This window comes from Triticum urartu, chromosome 2A (assembly GCF_056163025.1).
Source record: "Triticum urartu cultivar PI428250 chromosome 2A, HENAU_Tu73, whole genome shotgun sequence".
Lineage (NCBI taxonomy): Eukaryota > Viridiplantae > Streptophyta > Magnoliopsida > Poales > Poaceae > Triticum > Triticum urartu.
In genome coordinates, this window is record NC_141874.1 from 11,128,474 (window position 1) to 11,148,068 (window position 19,595).

The 19,595-nt window shown below is 42.2% G+C and overlaps 1 protein-coding gene and 1 pseudogene across 1 annotated transcript; both read left to right on the forward strand.

The window, feature by feature from the left end:
- Nucleotides 1–17,283: 17,283 nt before the first annotated feature.
- Nucleotides 17,284–18,282, forward strand: LOC125540619 (putative sterol 14-demethylase-like protein). The gene is made up of 3 exons (XM_087540568.1): nucleotides 17,284–17,691; nucleotides 17,790–18,014; nucleotides 18,265–18,282. The coding sequence occupies exons 1-3, from the start codon at nucleotides 17,395–17,397 to the stop codon at nucleotides 18,280–18,282; spliced, it is 540 nt and encodes a 179-aa protein (XP_087396694.1). The 5' UTR covers nucleotides 17,284–17,394.
- Nucleotides 18,283–18,353: 71 nt separating this feature from the next.
- LOC147982857 (obtusifoliol 14-alpha demethylase pseudogene) lies at nucleotides 18,354–18,908 on the forward strand (annotated as a pseudogene).
- Nucleotides 18,909–19,595: the final 687 nt, after the last annotated feature.

The following is a 19,595-nucleotide window of genomic DNA, read 5'->3' on the forward strand; positions in this document are numbered from 1 at the left end:
GGACTCATAGTTGGACTGGGAAAGGGGGAATCCTACTCCCGGTGGGAGTAGGACTCCCCTAGGGCGCGCCATAGAGAGGGCCGGCCCCTCCCCTCCTCCACTCCTTTATATACGTGGCCAGGGGGCATCCCATAGACACACAAGTTGATCCACGTGATCGTTTTCTTAGCCGTGAGCGGTGCCCCCTTCCACCATACTCCTCGATAATATTGTAGCGGTGCTTAGGCGAAGCCCTGCGACGGTAGAACATCAAGATCGTCACCACGCCGTCGTCCTGACGGAACTCTTCCCCGACACTTTGCTGGATCGGAGTCCAGGGATCGTCATCAAGCTGAACATGTGCTAAAACTCGAAGGTGCCGTAGTTTCGGTGCTTGATCGGTCGGGCCGTGAAGACGTACGACTACATCAACCGCGTTGTCATAACGCTTCCGCTGTCGGTCTACAAGGGTACATAGACTACACTCTCCCCTTTCGTTGCTATGCATCACCATGATCTTGCGTGTGCGTAGGAATTTTTTTGGAATTACTACGTTCGCCAACAGAAGGTATCTGCGGCTAACTTTTAGTTGGTAGTTTTTAGATTGTAGGGTTTGTGGCCAGAACTTTGTTTGGTTAGATTTGTTGGAGGTAGGGTTTTCTCTGCATTAGGGTTTTTCTATATTTGATTCGTGCAAGAATGGTGGACCACATATGATTATTATATTAGGTTAGAAGTAGCCAGATTGAGGGATGTGGTTTTTTCAGATGCTTATTAGATTAGTAGTGGATTTTTTGCAATTCTTTAGGTGTTTGGAGTCAAATATATACTTCTGTATTGGTTTGGGTTGGTGCCTGCTTTAGTTCTTTGGCTTGATGGTTAATTAAATGGATGCTTAGTTCTAGGGATTATGGCTGTCATAGTTGCAATTCTTAGATGCTTGATTGATGCATGTTGTCATAGTTGCAGTTATTTGATGCTTGATTGATGCCTGTCAGGCAGAGGCTATGAGATGGGTTGTGCATGGCCTTGTGTTTTTGGAAATTGTCTACGTGAGGTGATTAGATGGTGCATTAGTTTGGTTGTAAATATAGTGAAGGATGTGCTCATGTACTGGTTGTTGTCATGTTAATCAAAAAGAGCTTCTCAAGGGCTGGATTTTTTTGTGCTGGATTGGGGCTTCTGAAGGAGAGGGGAAGCGTGGTCGAAGGGAAGGGGCAGTCTATGCTTATTTACTTTGGGTTAGTAATGGAATTTTGTCGTTGCTTCAGAGATATTGACAGCATTGAACAACCTCTGCAATGTCGTTGCTTCAGAGATAAAAGCATCTTGGGGTTTTTTCAGATGCTTATTAGATTAGTAGTTGAATTTTTGCTTGTTAGAATTTAATTAGTATGAGGATGAATACCTTATTAAAGGGGGAATTTAAGGTCAGATAGATGTCATATGATTATTAGATCTGTAGTTCAATGCTGCTGACATTTATGATTATTTGATTTGATCTGTGGTTCAATGATACTAGATGGAAACATATTTGATTTGGAATGCATTAATTAAGATGTGCCAATGAATTGATTTAGATGATACAAGATTCATCTATAGTATAATTTGTTGTTGTTTAGGTAAGTAATGAAATTTTAGATGTTTGTTGGAGATGTATGCATTTATAATTGAAGTTGTACCTAATTAACTACTACATTATGTTAATATGTGTAGGAGCTTTGCTACATTATCCCAAAAATAGTAATTTGTGCATATTAAAATTTGTAGTTGGCTTATATAATTAGTATATACTATATGTAAAGTGTGAAGTAAACATTCCAAGGCAGGATCCTAGCAACAAAATATACTATATGTTTCAATTAAGTAGTGTGGGGGGGGGGAATTCCCTCAAAAGAAAAGTGTTGGGTTAATCCAGGGAATGCCAAGTATCCAGCTTGCATTTTCATTAGCATTTATGAAGGACATCATTTGTCTGTTGATTGATTGCTTAGATTCTGTACTTATAAGGAAAGCATTTGGTCACTTGCAACATACCAATGTGGTTCACATTCACAATTTTTTTTTGTAATGACATTCTGTGAACTGCAATTCAATTCATTGTAATTGATGTGCTTGTTTGACAATATAGCAGGAGGGGTAGGATCTTCTGGGCAACAATAGAAAGTGGGACAAGACTGGGTTCTACCCATATGAGTCTGATGAAGATGAGCCGGACGAGGTAAGGCCTAGTTGAAATGTTATTTCTGCATTGAGTTAGTATTATGTGTTTATAGTTTTTGAATGCATAATGTATTAATGTCATTCATTAATGTGTGTAGTATGAATCTGGAGATGATGTGGTTGAGGGGAACGTCGAGTCCTTTAAAGAGAAGGAGGTGTTGAAGATCAGGGCCCAAGGACCTGCTAAGTACGACAACTGGAGGAATGAAAAGTACCGGTGCCCCTACTGCAGCAAGTCCAAGCCCAGGTCTGGGTTATTGGAGCATCTGATGGAACATTGCCGGGCTACATCGATCTCCAGTCATGACTACAAGATCATTGGTCAGCATTCTGCCCTCCTGAAGGTCCTGAGAAACCCTGACCTCTAGTCGTACATCATGCTGATCATCGGAAGCTGGAAGCCGTACTCATCATCAGTATATTTGATGATGTTTTACTTTTGGAAAGCTGCATCTGGGTCTGAATTGCTTGAAAACTTGCTATATTAATGTAATGTAATGTAATGTATTGTGTGTTTGAACTAGATCTATTGTGAAATGTCTGCTACCTATGGTGGTAACCTAGAATGCTATCTATATATGTGTGGCCTTAACTTTATTAGTGGTGAATGCTTCCTTCATGTTTAGTTGTTGTTTCGATGGTGCAATGATCACAAATGGCGCTTCAGTGTTGCTTGAGACATGCTGCAACACTTGTCTATGTTGTCGGCAAGTGCAACATGTCACTAGTAGAAAAAGGGTCAAACGTGAAGCACATTAGTGCCAGTTTGATTTTGGCCCGGTACTAATGGTACCATTAGTGCCGGTTCGAACGGATTTGCATTAATGCCGGTTCGTGTTGAACCTTTAGTACCGGTTCGTGGCACGAACCAGTACTAAAGGGGTGGTGGCAGGCTGGCGTCAGGCCGGGGCCCCACGATCACCTTTAGTACCGGTTCGTGGCAAGAACCGGTACTAAAGGTCTAACCTTTAGTACCGGTTCATGGCACGAACCGGTACTAAAGGGGTCTGACCTATAGTACCGGTTGGAGACACAAACCGGCACTATAGGGCAATTTTCAAACTTGAAAAAATCATAACTAAATCATCCTAATTCAGAAAAATACATATAATATATCAAAATTTGCAGAACAAAAAGATTGATCCGCTGAAACAACCATTTTTCTTTTTTAAAATCACAAAATTCCAAAGGGAAAATAGAGTTTTTGGGCGTTTTAGACGTTTTTTTTGGACGTTTTTAGCATTTAGTGCAGGGTTTAGATTTCAGCGTTTAGGGTTAGGTTATATGGTCTAAACCCTTAGTTTTTACTGTTTAGCATAGAGTTTCCGACGTTTTAAGTTCCGGGTTTAGGGTTTAGGACAATTTTTGAAATGACAAATTGTAAAAGGAAAAAAAGGTATGCTCTAATTTATGTTTTTTTGAATTTTGGTTAAATCTTGTCAAACCGGTCAAACAACTGATTCAAGAAATATAGAGTGTTACTAAATAATTACGCAATAATATTAGTGTTACTAAATAAGTATCTCAGTTTTTTTGAATTTTGTTCAAATCTGGTCAAACTGTGGTCAAACTGTGGTCAAACTATGGTCAAACTACTTATTCAAGAAATATTAGTGTTACTACATAATTATTCAAGAATATTAGTGTTTCTAAATAATTATTTCAATTTTTTGAATTTTGGTCAAATCTGGTCAAACTATGGTCAAACTGTGGTCAAACTATGGTCAAACTTATTCAAGAAATATTAGCGTTACTAAATAATTACTGTTTTTTTAGAATAATAGTTTCAAACTCAAACGGTGAAATGTGTGACTTCATGCTCAAGCTAAACTCCTGAGGGTTAATAGGATTGACATCTTACTATTGTCAGGAAAACAACAAGTGCAGACTCGGAAACGAAGGAGAATAGAACCTGAAAGTTAAGCATGCTCGGGCTGGAGTAGTGAGAGGGATGGGTGACCGGTCGGGAAGTTAGATGATTTGGAATGAGTGATCCACACTTGAGCAGTTAAGAGAGGTGATTAGAGACTAAATCATCAAATAATTCAAAAAAATTAAAAATAAAAAAAATCAAATTTTTTTTCCAAAATTTTCAAAAAAAATTCAAAAAAAACCTTTAGTACCGGTTGGTAACACCAACCGGTACTAAAGGTCCCCCGTACTAGGGCGCGAGCTCACGCCACGTGGTGGCACTTTAGCGCCGGTTCGTGCCGAACCGGTACTAAAGGGGGGGGGGCCTTTAGTGCCGAAACTTTAGTGCCGGTTCCATAACCGGCACTAAAGGCCCTTACAAACCGGTTTTAAAGCTCCGTTTTCTACTAGTGTGTTGTGCCCATCTGCCAATTATACCAAATATTGAATGTGGCAATGTTCCAAAATGGTTGTCATGAATTATAGTACATGGGGTTTAGTAAAGTTACTGATAATTGTTCATCCTCACACATTCCATCAACGCATAATTTGAATAAGAAAAAAGATCAAATGTTCCATCATTTCAACCTATGTTGCAATTAGAGAGCAAATATTCCATCATCAAAGTGTGAAGGAATTAAATGTAAATTTAGAAGAGTAATGTAATACTAGTTAAAAATAATGTGTGCAAAAAAGGAATTTGAAATAAGATCTACTTTATTTTGTAATAAAGTTATATTACCCTACTTATTAGAATTTTGAAAATGTCACTTATTTATAAGAAAAGAAAATATAAATATTCAGAAAGATGTGTTTGATAAAAATACCTTTTGAATTTTTGGTATGTTATTTTTTGAGGGTTCATGTAATTTTTATGTTATTTTTGGAGTGCTCAGGTAATTTTTATGTAAAGTGAAGGAAAAGGAAAAAAATAAACAAAAGGAAAAGCATGGGCCATCCTAGCCATCTTGGAAACCTAGCTTTATAAATAAAAACAAAAAAAATAAGATGGCATTAAAAAAGTAAACAAATATAAGAGGGCATTATAAATTCAAAAAATTTCAAAAATATTGAAAGAATATTTTACAATGCCCCCCTGAGGTATAGACCGATGTTTTGACCAGTCAGTCTAGAAGGCATTATAAATTAATAAAAATTCAAAAAAATATAAAACCTTGGAAACCCACCTTTGTTTGTGCATTAGATCATGTGTGCCAAAGTTGAGGTCATTTGGAGGTGGTCGAAAAAATGACCGCATTCCGGAGGGGCCATTTGGTCTAACATAAGCCAGTTTTTGAAAAAATGTGATTTTTCCCACCACCTCCAAATCACACAAACTTTCTTGAACATGGTGACCCACATGTGCCAATCATGCCTAAAGAAAATTTGGAAAAACAATATTTTACAATGCCCCCCTGATGTATAGACCGATGTTTTGACCAGTCAGTCTAGAGGGCATTATAAATTAATAAAAAATTAAAAAAAATATAAAACCTTGGAAACCGACCTTTGTTTGTGCAATAGATCATGTGTGGCAAAGTTGAGGTCATTTGGAGGTGGTCGAAAAAATGACCGCATTCCGGAGGGGCCATTTGGTCTAACATAAGCCAGTTTTTGAAAAAATGTGATTTTTCCCACCACCTCCAAATCACACAAACTTTCTTGAACATGGTGACCCACATGTGCCAATCATGGCTATGAAAGAAAATTTGGAAAAAAAATATTTTACAATGCCCCCCTGAGGTATAGACCGATGTTTTGACCAGTCAGTCTAGAGGGCATTATAAATTAATAAAAAATTAAAACCTTGGAAACCCACCTTTGTTTGTGCAATAGATCATGTGTGCCAAAGTTGAGGTCATTTGGAGGTGGTCGAAAAAATGACCGCATTCCGGAGGGGCCATTTGGTCTAACTTAAGCCAGTTTTTGAAAAAATGTGATTTTCCCCACCACCTCCAAATCACACAAACTTTCTTGAACATGGTGACCCACATGTGCCAATCATGACTATGAAAGAAAATTTGGAAAAAGAATATTTTACAATGCCCCCCTGAGGTATAGACCTATGTTTTGACTAGTCAGTCTAGAGGGCATTATAAATTAATAAAAAATTCAAAAAAAATTATTAGATGACTTGAAGGTCAAAACATTAACTTGTCATATATGCAAAAAAAATATGTGTATTGAACGCAAGTGAGCATGTGTATAATTTAGTGTGGGCCAGGATGCAGGCCCGTGGTGCAGAATATCTCTACTGCTAGTAGGCCCCACGGGGCAGAGGGGACAAGAGTTAGGCAATGTACTGCCTGCAATAGATAGGAGCTTGGGAGGTGAGTCGCAGCAGGGTATATAAACCGGTGCCGCGCTCTCTCGCTTGGCGAGGTGGGACTAAACTCCCACCACCCAACGGCTATGCGCTGCGATGTGCCCTGCGCGGCTCCGCCTTGAGCCCAATTCGGGCGGGCTGGCCCAGGGCAGCCTTACTCCGCTCGCTGATACGTTTTATATTTTCTTTGTTTCTTTTCTTGTTTATATTTCTAATATTTAAAATCAAGTCTCTTTTTTTCTATATTATTTCTAACAGTGTTTACTAAAATTTAAAAAATATGCCAAATTCTGTTGTGTTTTATTTCATTTGTTCGTACTCTTTTGTATATTGATAATATTTACGAAATATGAAATAAAATGTTGTGTTTTAATTCAATTCTTCATTCCAATATTTCTTATCTTTATTATTTTTTCTATATTTTTAGTTTGTAAGATAAAATGTTCTGTTTTATTTCACTTCTTCATTCTAATATTTGTTCTCTTCTTTATATTTGAAATATTTCCAAAATGTAAGATAATATGTTGTCTTTTATTGCACTTATTCATTCAAATTTTTTCTTCTGTTTTCTATATTCTCCTCTTTTCTTTGTTCTGACAGTTATAAATTTAAATAATGTATCATATAATGTTCTCTCATGTTTCACTTTTCATGGTTGTATTTCCTAATTATAAATTTTATTTTCTGTTTCATACTTGAAATATTACTAAATCAAATATAGTTGGGACAATCACATGTATGCCTCCACTTGCACCATGTACTACAAGCAGGTTCTTTTTCTCGGTCTCACCAATTGATACCAAACTTTTATGCACACCCTACGATGACCATAGCAAGCATGCCTGGCAACTACCGTTCATTTCCGACACTCTATGCATCTTGTAGGCGTTTTGCGGTGATAAAACTCTAGAACACTACCGCGGCGTGACGCAACGTGTGTTTTGTGTGCAAACTCGTGCACACCTTGCCTGGGGGGCACATTGGCCATGCCCACATGCTCCCAAAAGTTGGGGTCATCTCATGCATGCCCCCACATGCACCATGTACAAGCCGGACGATTCGGGTCTGCCGGAGGGCAAGTTTGGAAGAGGTTTTCCTTGACGGTCCCACCAAAAGATCTCAAACTTTTTGCACACCGTACCATGACCATGGCATGCATGTGGTAGTAGAATTCATACACCACGGCCTCATTTTTGTTGAAATCCAATTAATATCCATGTGTATTACATGTAAGTGAGCATGTGTAAAATTTATTAGATGACTTGAAGGTCAAAACATTAACTTGTCATGTATGCACACAAAAATTGTGTATTGAATGCAAGTGAGCATGTGTATAATTTAGTGTGTGATTTGAAGATCAATACACATGGCAATATGCCAAAAAAAGTGCCCACCTACCAGAGCAGGAGAATTCATACTCCACGGTCTGCATACGACTAGGAACCCTACGGTGCATGGGCCAGGATGCAGGCCTGTGGTGTAGAATATCTCTGCTACTAGTAGGCCCCACGGGGCAGAGGGGACGAGATTTAGGCAATGTACTGCCTGCAATTGATAGGAGCTTGTGAGGGGAGTCGCAGCCGGGTATATAAACCGGTGCGGCGCTCCCTCGCTTGGCAAGGTGGGACTAAACTCCCACCACCCAATGGCTGTGCGCTGCGATGTGCCCTGCACAACTCCGCCTTGGGCCCAGTTCGGGCGGGCTGGCCCATGGCAGCGTTACCCGCGCGCTGATATGTTTTATATTTTCTTTGTTTCTTTTCTTGTTTATATTTCTAATATTTAAAATCAAATCTCTTTTTAAATATTATTTCTAAAAGTGTTTACTAAAATTTAAAAAATATGCCAAATTCTGTTGTGTTTTATTTCATTTATTCGTTCTCTTTTGTATATTGATAATATTTACGAAATATAAACTAAAATGGTGTGTTTTATTTTAATTGTTAATTCTAATATTTCTTATCTTTATTATTTTTGAAATATTTTTAGTTTGTAAGATAAAATGTTCTGTTTTATTTCACTTCTTCGTTCCAATATTTGTTCTCTTCTTTATATTCGAAATGTTTCCAAAATGTAAGATAATATGTTATGTTCTATTGCACTTCTTCATTATTTCAATTCTTCATTCCAAATTATAAATTTTATTTTCTGTTTGATACTTGAAATATTATTAAATCAAATGTAGTTGGGACAGTCGCATGCATACCTCCACATGCACCATGTACTAGGAGCAGGTTTATCTTCTCGGTCTCACCAATTCAGACCAAACTGTATGCACACCCTACGATGACCATGGCAAGCATGCATGACGAGTATCGTTCACTTCCAAAACTCGATGCATTTTCTAGGATTTTTCCGGCAACAAAACCCTACAACACTGCCCCCACGTGATGCAACGTGTGTTTTGTGTCCGAACTCATGCACACCTTGCCTGGGGGGGGGGGGCACATTGGCCATGCTCACATGCTCCCAAAAGTTGGGGTCATCTCATGCATGCCCCCCACATGCACTATGTACAAGCAGGACCATTCGGGTCTGCCGGAGATCAGGTCTGAAATTGGTTTTCCTTGACGGTCCCACCAAATGGTCCCAAACTTCATGCATACCCTACGATGACCATGGCATGCATGCGTGACAAGTATCGTTCATTTGTGACACTCGATGCATTTTCTAGGGTTTTTCGGCGACAAAACCCTACAACACTACCCCCACATGACGCGACGTGCGTTTTGTGTCCGAATTCATGCACACCTTGCCTGGGGGACCACATTGGCCAAGCCCACAAGCTCCCAAAAGTTGGGGTCATCTGATGCATGCTTCCACATGCACCATGTACAAGCAGGACCATTCGGGTCTGCCGGAGATCAGGTCTGAAATTGGTTTTCCTTGACGGTCCCACCAAATGGTCCCAAACTTCATGCATACCCTATGATGACCATGGCATGCATGCGTGACAAGTATCGTTCATTTGCGACAATCGATGCATTTTCTAGGGTTTTCTAGCGACAAAACCCTACAACACTACCCTCACGTGACGCAACGTGCGTTTTGTGTCCGAATTCGTGCACACCTTGCCTAGGGACCACATTGGCCAAGCCCACAAGCTCCCAAAAGTTGGGGTCATCTCATGCATGCTTCCACATCCACCATGTACAAGCAGGACCATTCGGGTTTGCCGGAGGTTAGGTCTGAAATTGGTTTACCTTGACGGTCCCACCAAATGATCCCAAACTTCATGCATACCCTACGATGACCATGGTTTGCATGCGTGACAAGTATCGTTCATTTGCGACACTCGATGCAATTTCTAGGGTTTTCTGGCGACAAAACCCTACAACACTGCCCCCACGTGATGCAACGTGCGTTTTGTGTCCGAATTTGTGCACACCTTGCCTGAGGGACCACATTGGCCAAGCCCACATGCTCCCAAAAGTTGGGGTCATCTCATGCATGCTTCCACATAAACCATGTACAAATATGACCATTCGGGTCTGCCGGAGGGCAGGTCTGAAAGTGGTTTATGCGTAACCGACGATCTCACGAAATGATCCCAAACTTAATCCGTAACCTACGATGACCATGGCATGCATGCATGACAAGTATCGTTCATTTCCGACACTCGATGCATGTATAATATTGTAGAAATGATAGAGATACTATAAATATTGTTGAACATATACAAGTATACAATAACTAATACGTGTCACAAAGAGTTTTTTTAGAGATGAACCAATGATATTTATTTTGAGGGAAGAAACAATGCAGGTAGGTGGGCCGGCCCAGACCGCAAATAAGTGTCAGATCCATATTGTGGAGCCTACAACGCTGCGCTTTCCATGCACGTCGATCACGGGCGTAGTTGCCGTGCTATTAAACAATTCTGGGATCGTGCTAATCCATATGTTCCTAATCCTACCATTGAGGAGCACGTTCAGCCTCGCTTCAACGGAGGAAAATATAGATCACGAGATTAGCCATAGTGAAGTTACGACGACCTAGGCGTCGACCTCGTATATAATCTCCTCCTCCTCGTATACGACTAGATCGACTCCTGCCGGCGAGGCATCGACAGCTTCGTCCGCCGCATCCCACACGCCACAAAAACCCCGAGAAGATCAAGATCGTCCGCACGTGCAGTCCGACCTTGACGAACTACGTCGAGAACGCATCGCCGACTTCTTTCATCTTCGTCGACCGATCAAGTAAATTGTCCTCCTTCCCTCGCACCTTCATAGCAAGCTACTTCCTCCGTCTCGTTGCTTTGATGGACTTAGGTTTACCACATATTTTCAACTAGTATGAACTCGACTAGATGCGTTCTGACCAGATGGCGTAGATGAAAACATTCTTTGGTTCTTTCATAGCATGGTAGAATAAGATGTTGTTTCTCGAGAAGAATGATGCAATACATTTTTTGTCACAAGATCCAATTATATTTTTGTCACACGATCCAATTATATTGTTGTGCACATAGAACATTAAAGAGTTATTAACATTAGATGTTGATGAACCTCAAATAGGTACCATTGCTATAGACTCTAGTTTATTTACAGCTGAACAATTTGTCACCCTGTTAGTAAGACAACCAGACGAATTAGTAACAGTTTACCATATTAAATTTGTTGATTATATAATTTATATGATACTCAAAGAACTTGATCAGATGCAAGTAAATTCAATTACCAATTGTAGTTATTTTTTTATTGCCTCATGTCAGCACACACTTGACTGCATGTTGCAGTATACATGGTGATAGTTTTGTATTTCCATTAGTGTTATTTTTGCATTAGTGTTAGCTACTGCCAGAAAGTTTTATATTTTTGCATGCCTATTGTTATTTTTGCTTTAGTGTTAGCTAATGTCACGAAGTTACATATTTTCTTTCAACAGGATGGACGAGCTAAATGGAGAAATAGTATGCGCAGTTGAGAAATGGTGCAAGCTTGTTGCAGATCTATCGAACGGTCAACATGCTAGAGTGGCTGATACATCATTGCGCAGCATGCTACAGATACCATCTATTAAGATGTGTACCCTGCTGATTAGGTATATGATTGAGAATTTTCAGGCCAACACGGGCAGATTCATTATACAAGAGCAGGTTGGGGAGGTGACTCTCCGTGCGGTCGACGTCAAGTGCATCTTTAACCTCGAGAACCAAGGACTGTCCGCTTCGGACATTCTGACTGAAGAAGGCGAGGACATGAAGGAGCGGGTGCCGCCACAATTTCTTAGTAAGACATCAGAAAACATAGTGATAGATAATCTCATTCAGGACATAATTAAAAGTAAAGCCACCGACGACGATTTCCTTAGCAAAGTAGTGCTTGTCCTGTTAACAACAATTATTGCTCCCATGTCGAGCAAGATTGTGCCAAAGCAGTACTACGCTTTGGTCGAAGATGTGAAACGTATTTCAAAGATTAACTGGAATGCCTTCACCATGTGTGTTCTCCTTGATTGCCTTCGCATAGTGAAGAAAGGCAAACACCTCCGCCAGACAGAAATTTGAGGCGGCATGAGCGGCGCACCACACACGGAGAAGCCTTCTTCTTGACCACCGTTCTATTTGACAACTGCGCCACCTAATCCTGAGCCACCTCCTCTTCTTCCACCTTCACTATCTCAGGGAGGAGGGGAAGGAGCTCGACGTCGATGGGCATTGTCTTGCCACCCTTGACGGCGACCGACGCTACCATCTGCACAGCGTCCTCCTCGCCCTCCTCATGGTCCAACGGCAGCACTGGCTTCGACACATGGCGGACCTGGTAGTCCGGGCTGACGGGCGCAGGGACAGCGAGCTCGACGTCGACGCGGTCCGCCCTCGACACGGTGCGTGTTGAATCTGGCCGCAACGTCATGGTGGTGTAGCGGTACATCCACCACCTTGCGCGCTGAACAGGGGAGTCTCTCAGCGTGGCCTCTCACATTGCCCACACGAGTAGGACAGTCAGCGGGACGCCGCGGCCGTAGGGGAAGGCGCGCTTCCTCTCGGCATCGGTGAGGACTTTGACGAGGCCACGCGCGTGGTTGACCAACATCTCCGTGCCGGGGAACCAGCCGCACACCTCCGTCAACTGCGCGCGCCACCCCTTGTCATCGCCGGCGTGGTCCATCATCGCTCTCTGCCAGCCGAGGCTTCGCTCCATGGAGGCGGCTGCAGCGGTCACCGGCGACGGTATTCTCGATCTACTGTATGTGGGGATAAGAGGGGAGTTCGAACCGGCGCCCGTGGGAGGCGGGTGAGTGTGTGGTGGGGAGGAGAGTGGTATAGTTACTTATTTAATGGCATTTAGGACGTGGGCAGGGGAAATGTACAATAATATTCTTTCTACCTCCCGCCCCGGTCATTACACAGCCCCGGTCATTACACAGTAAAGAATTTTTTTGATTTTTGTTTACAGGGAAACATGTTACTTTATTTAAACAAAGACTGGGATCTCGTCTGCTAATACACTAAGGATAAAATCAGGGGGCCAAAGCCTCCAAACCAAAGAAACACAAGCGCCTACAGCTACCTTAGGCAAAGTATGAGCCGGTCGATTAACACAGTAAATAATTGAAGCAAGTGTTCTACTCTTGTTCCTTCTCCACTTTTCTGCACCTGATAGAAGACAAGCTAAGTTAATGAATGATACAAACTTTAATAATCCACAATGCATACAAACACTTACTTCTGATTTAGTTTGCATTTCTTGCTACGTCTAGTGTGTCCTACCAATTTGCAAGCGCCGCACCGGGTTTTCAACTCATCAAAAGAGAGTGGTCTACCATTTTTCGAGACATGGCGGCTCTCATCTGCCTTTGTTGCACCTTTGCTTGACACTTTCATAGGATCTTTAACCTCAATCATGTTGCCTTCACCATCGTCCACATATTCAACTGCACACTTACTGATGTCATTTGTTTGCTTCAACAAATTTTCCTGTAGAAGATCATACTCATGACTCTTAGCTATCATAGCCTTCAAACTCTCGTGTAACTTATCCCACAAAGCAGGGTGTTTGCATGCCGCATGCATAGCTTCAGACGCTAACACACTGACCTGGCTATATTTCATTCTTTCCCCGGCCCCAGTCCAACCAAATCCCAACAGATTGCTTGTGCGCCTCGCGGGCAGTCCCAACCTTGCTTCTTTCGTGAACCGAATAAGAACTAAACACTTTGGTATTTCAGATATGTTCAAGTGCTTCAGTACATGGAATATGTGCTTGCAAGGTAGACCCTTTCGAATCATTCTTCTGCAGCTGCACCTTATAGTTTCTACGGAATTTACTGGTGTATACTCCACCGAAAAACGGCGGTTCCGGTTATTCTTCCAGGCCATGATGTACTGCTGTGATCCGTCTCCCAGCTTAATTTCTACAATCTCCATGCCGTCAATTTTTCTAAGATCATCTTGCAACATATAGAAGTTTGCTGGAGTGAAGAAGTGAGAAGCAGCTATCTCAAGTTCCCTCGAGCTAGTAACTGGCACCGGTAAACTCTATGAGGCCGTGTAGTCATCTCGCGCCTCGTTTTCACGGATACGCACAACTGCGTTCTCATAGTGCAAAATCATATCCACCAGGGTCATTTCACCGTCTAGGTGGAGGTGAAGGCATGAGTTCAGGCTTTCACTTCGCTGTTTGCTTTTCATGCCAAGCCAAAACCCCTCAGTTAGATATGCCGCGGCCCACAGTCTCCTCTTCTTATGCATCCGCCTCAACCATGTTACAGTTTTTCCGACTGCCATCTTTTGGAAAATGCGTGCCATCTCTACTCAAACGTTGCCGTGGACGTGTTGTAGTACAGAAGAGTTCGGAACTCCTTCAAGGACTTGTGACTGAGGTGAATCTTCATATTTTTCTCTATGTGCCACGTACATATACGGTGCCAAACGTGTGGCAAGACTTCGCAAATAGCCTTGATCATCGCAGCGTCGGCGTCTGTGATAACACTCTTATGCATCTTTTGACACATGGACCTCAAAAAAGTCTGCAGAAGCCACACGTATATCTGCTCGGTCTCGTCCGAAAATATGGCACAACCAAAAACAGTGGTCTTCCGGTGATTGTTAAGACCAACAAAAGGTATGAATGGCATACCATAGCGGTTCATCTTGTACGTCCTGTCAAATACAAGCACGTCGCCGAAGTCCTCATAGTCATGACGAGACTGGGAGTCGCACCAGAACATCCTATTCAAATTTCCTTCCTTAGCTAGCCTGTACTCGAAAAAGAAGCTAGGATCCCTCTGTTTCTTACTTGCCATGATGCCTATGGCTGTGGCAGCATCACCTTTTGAAAGCAGCTTCCTCTTCTCCTTGGCGCAAAGGTTGTATATTTCACGTCTGGTAAAACCAACACCGCCGTACCATAGATGTTTGTTGATGAAGCAATCCATCATGTCGTGAATTCTAATCCCTGCAGCTCCCATGGACATTATCTCATGCTTCTGGTACTCTTTGATTTTTCTGTGGGACCAAAGAAAAGGCACCTCGTCCGGTCCTGCCAACATATGGCTATGCTTGTCCTCAAAACTTTCAACATACCAAACCCCATGCTTTTGGTCAAGCTTGACGGTCAGGTGCGCTTCGCAAAAGCAGCGTGTCTCGACTCTGAGCCTACGGCTGTGTCCTTCCTCGGTTAGCAACTTGCTGTCACGTTTCCCTTGTCTTGAACAAACAAACGACCTATAACGCATATGACGTGACTCTATTTTGCTATACCTGACCTTATTCTTTCTAATGCTGAAACCATTATCTCTAGCATAGCTGTTGTAGAAATCATACGCAGCATCGTGAGACGTAAAGGTCATTTTCATTATCTGCATGAACATATCCCTCTTATCATCTGCACTGGCAGTATCTTGGACATTCTTTGTCCCATCATCTTGTGTCACCTACACAATCAAACCACAGCCATGAAAACAGATTTCTAAGGTTTAACATTACTTACTTCCATAGAACATTGATTACACACATACCTCACTCATGATGACCGACGACTCGGACTCCCCAGAACCAGGTGCATCTAATGATTCGTCGTTAAGGCCTGTCTCCGCGTCGGATTCATCGTAATAGTCGTACGCATTCTGACATTCGGAAATGAACTGAAAAATACAACACAAATACACAATTACTTATCATATAATATTCCAAAAGAAATTCAATTTGCATGCCAACAAATTTTTTCACTTACGTACCTGACTAATGTAATCTTCATTCGAGAGCTCCGAGTTGTTTTCCAGATCATCATCAAGCTCATCGATCTATAAATTTTCAACACAAAGATTTAATGTTGTCGGATGCCACCAAAAAATTACAACATGACAATGCCACTCACATTAAGATTGTCCCATTCGTTCCCATTCTCTGACCGATCTTCACGATCTGAATTTTCATCATCTGACCAATCTTCTATCCAGTCTTTCATTAGTTCTCCAAACTCCATGTCTACCATGATATCAGTTAACTCCTCGTCCGCCATTTCCTACAACCAATATTATGTATCATCACATGTGCAAACATTATCAATGATGAAATATAAAACACATAGCACACGATCACGGATGTTATGTAAACAACCGCAAACGAGGCCGTTCAGATCTGCCCAACTTAGTAAGGAAGATGGCCATTCAGATCTGTGATTACCTCTGCCGCCAGATACCTAGGTTAGCCGCCACATCAAATAACGATACCGGTGGTGCGCACAGCCGACGGCAACCGACGCTACGTGAACCCAGATCACGAGGAGCAGCACTACCGGAACAAGATCCACGATCGCATGCGCCGCCGGGTAGCTAGGTTACCCGCCCCGCTAGGTTAACCACTACCACTGGCGGCGGCAGTTCGTTCGATGTTGCCGCGAGCGAGACTAGAGGGGGGACGTGGGATGCGGTACCTGTGCGCGCTCGTTGGAGATTCACGACGTTGTCGCGCCCGCTGTCCGACGAGATCGCCGGCGACGAGATAGTCGCCGCTGGAGATCTACTACGTGACTTGTGGAGCTGCGTCAATGCTCGCGAGATTGATGGAGCTGCTCGTGTGAATGATTGGATTCGGCAGGTCTTACGTGGACATGGGGTCGTGTGATGTTCTTTTTCGGACCAGGGTACTGTACGTATACGGTCTGGGTTATACAGGGCTAGACAGGGCTTGGATCTGGGTTGCGGCGGGCCAGGAAAAAAACAAATTCGCGGGGACAAAAATACCCCTCCGAAATTAGGTTAGGGGGGAGCACTGGAGCAGGTCTCCTTTCTATCTCTCCCAACTCAACAAAACTCCCACGTGACACCACTAAGAGAAGAGTTTGAGTCACACCATCATTCCTCGTACAAGATTCAAAACTACCAGGTAATTAGTTCACAAGATATTCAAAACCTCAAACCACGTGGAGAATCCATTATTCAGATACATGAGCTATAGAAACATTTCTCATGAATGAATATATAGTTTGTGACTAGTCATGAGTAGTTTGCGTCACACCAAGGTTAATTGCATTTTTCTTCCTTCATGCAACTGGTCAATTGCTTTTTTAGGACCAAGACAGACTATTAGTTCAGTTTTAGTTTTGAACCGGCACTTTGTAGTAGTAAACAATACGGTGCAGCAACGACTATTAAATGAGACCGGACAAGTCAAGAAGCCTCGGTGCATCTATAAAACGCCTGTCCTGCCCGACAAGTAGTTCTTCTCATGCATCCACCTCCAAACGGTTCATCCTATTTCCAATTCTTTTCAGCTTCAGTGCAGGTCTGTATCTGGTTAGTTGTTGTAGGATTATAGCTACGCCTGGTTCAAGCACAAACAATTAGTACGTATGTAATCTCTCTCTCTCTCTCTCTCTCTCTCTCTCTCTCATCAGTACGTAACTTCTAAAAAACTTCCATTCTACATATGTTTTCCTTCATCCTCAGCTCAATCAATTTACTCATTTTCATTAGCCAGGTTTTCATAAAGTTGAGCGCTGCTTATGCATATGGACATGGATGGGATCACAATACACACGGCAGCATGCTTTACCATAGCATTTTTGTTTCTCACCACAATCATCTCCAAGATCATTGCAAGAATCAGAACCATTCATCTTACACGCAAAGGAAAAAGATCACCAATTACTCTGCGCCCGCCACAAGTTGTGAGTGGAGCTCCTCTAATGGCAGCCCTGCTCACACTTGTGACGCCCAAGAAGGGTTTACATGCTGCAATCCATGAACTACACATGAAGATGGGAAGTGTGTTCACAGTGAACCTTTTCGGGCTAAAGAAGGTGACCTTAATTAACATTATTTTGCAGATGGAACAAATCTTAAATTTAAGAGTATTCTCTGAGTTACAAACTCACGTACATGTGACCAAATTTTGAAGGTGACATTTTTGGTTGGGCCAGAGGTCACTCCTCATTTCTTCAAGGGATCACCATCCGAGATCGACTTCGGGGATACAGCTAAGATCTTTGTGCCCGTCCTCGGTCCAGGAGTTCTGTTTGGTGTGGACATGGCTTCCAGGAATGAGCAGATCCGATTTTGTACCAAGGCGATACAGCCGGCGAGGTTGCGAAGAGATGTTCATTCCATGGTTTGCGTAGTGGAGGTAATTTTACTTTTAGATAATAAAGATATATCTTTGCCGGCCTCTGCCTCAGGAGATGTACGCAACCTGATTAGGAACGCAAGTTCCTCTATTTTGATTGATATGCACCATTTAATTACTCCGCCTTATGATTATTAGTTGATTGATATGGGAACTTTTGTATGTAGGACTACTTTGCGAAATGGGGACAAAGTGGTACGGTTGATTTAAAGCATGAGCTTGGCCACCTAATCGTGTTGATCGCAAACAGATGCTTGCTTGGCAATGAGATCAAAGGCAACAACTTGGAAGAAGTGTCGAGACTCCTCCATGAACTATTTGAAAACAGCTTGACTGCTAAGCAATCAAAAGTACATGACAGCTGCCATGGAAGAGCAGAAGAAAATCATTGAGCAAAATGGAGAACCCATAGACTACACCATCTTGTCAAAGATGGATACCTTGCATTGCTGTATCAAAGAGGCACTGAGGCTTTATTCTCCGAGGCCATTACTACTTCGTCATGCACACAAGAGATTCGCGGTGCAAACCAGAGATGGCATGGAATATGAGATTCCAAAAGGGCATGCTTTAGCATGCTCCATAGCGGTCAGCAACAAGTTACCTTACATTTATAAGATCCCTAATATGTATGACCCATGCCGGTTTGGCCCGGGGAGAGAACAGGACAAAACCGGCGGCAAGTTTTCGGACATATCTTTTGGTGCTGGGAGGTATTCTTGCTTGGGACAGGATTATGCTTTCATGCAAATCAAGGTCATATGGAGCTATTTGCTGAGGAACTTTGAGCTTGAGTTGATCTCTCCTTTCCCCGAGCTAGAGAATGACAAAATATTACCAGGACCCAGGGGAAAAGTGATGGTTACTTATAGGAGAAGGTCAATAGTTAATTAGCACGCATGCACGTAAACTAACGAGTTTGTAATCAAACTGTGTGTTGGTGTGTCATTGTTATACGCTGGTAATTAATACTCTGTATATGGCAAATATGTGCTAAAAAATCAAGAACTAATAGCATATATGTGAAAATATCTCACCATCAGCGTGGGTGTGTGAGTAATGTGGTCATGTGTATATATGTGTGTACAAGTTCAAGTGATGCTTGTTTTGTAAACAATGTTCTAATATCCATATTCATCTATGACTTCTTTTTCCGTAGATTTTTATTTTATGGGCCGGGGGGGAGGGGGGGGGGGGGGGGGGTAGCGGGAATGTCGTCTCGGGTGGGCTTAGCAATTGTCAGCAGTAGGAGTGGGCGCGAAGCAGATGAGAATGTAGGAAAAAAATTGAAGTAGTTGAGAAACATTGTATAAAATCAAGAGTTAATTTCAATTTTTTTGCCCCAAGTTACGTGTTCATGGCATACATTAACACATTTAGAGATTTTTCGTAATTTATAACCCATTTATGCAAACTTATGCCACCTTCTGCCCCATTTTTTTTTTATGCTGACTGGGTGTGTCACATAGAAAGTTTAGTTAGCACCCTTCGTTTTCCTCCTGATTTGCTTAGTTCTTGTGGTCCAGTCACACCGCACCGCACCACCCAAGTCCTTCCTCTTCACTCGCTCATGCAATCAAC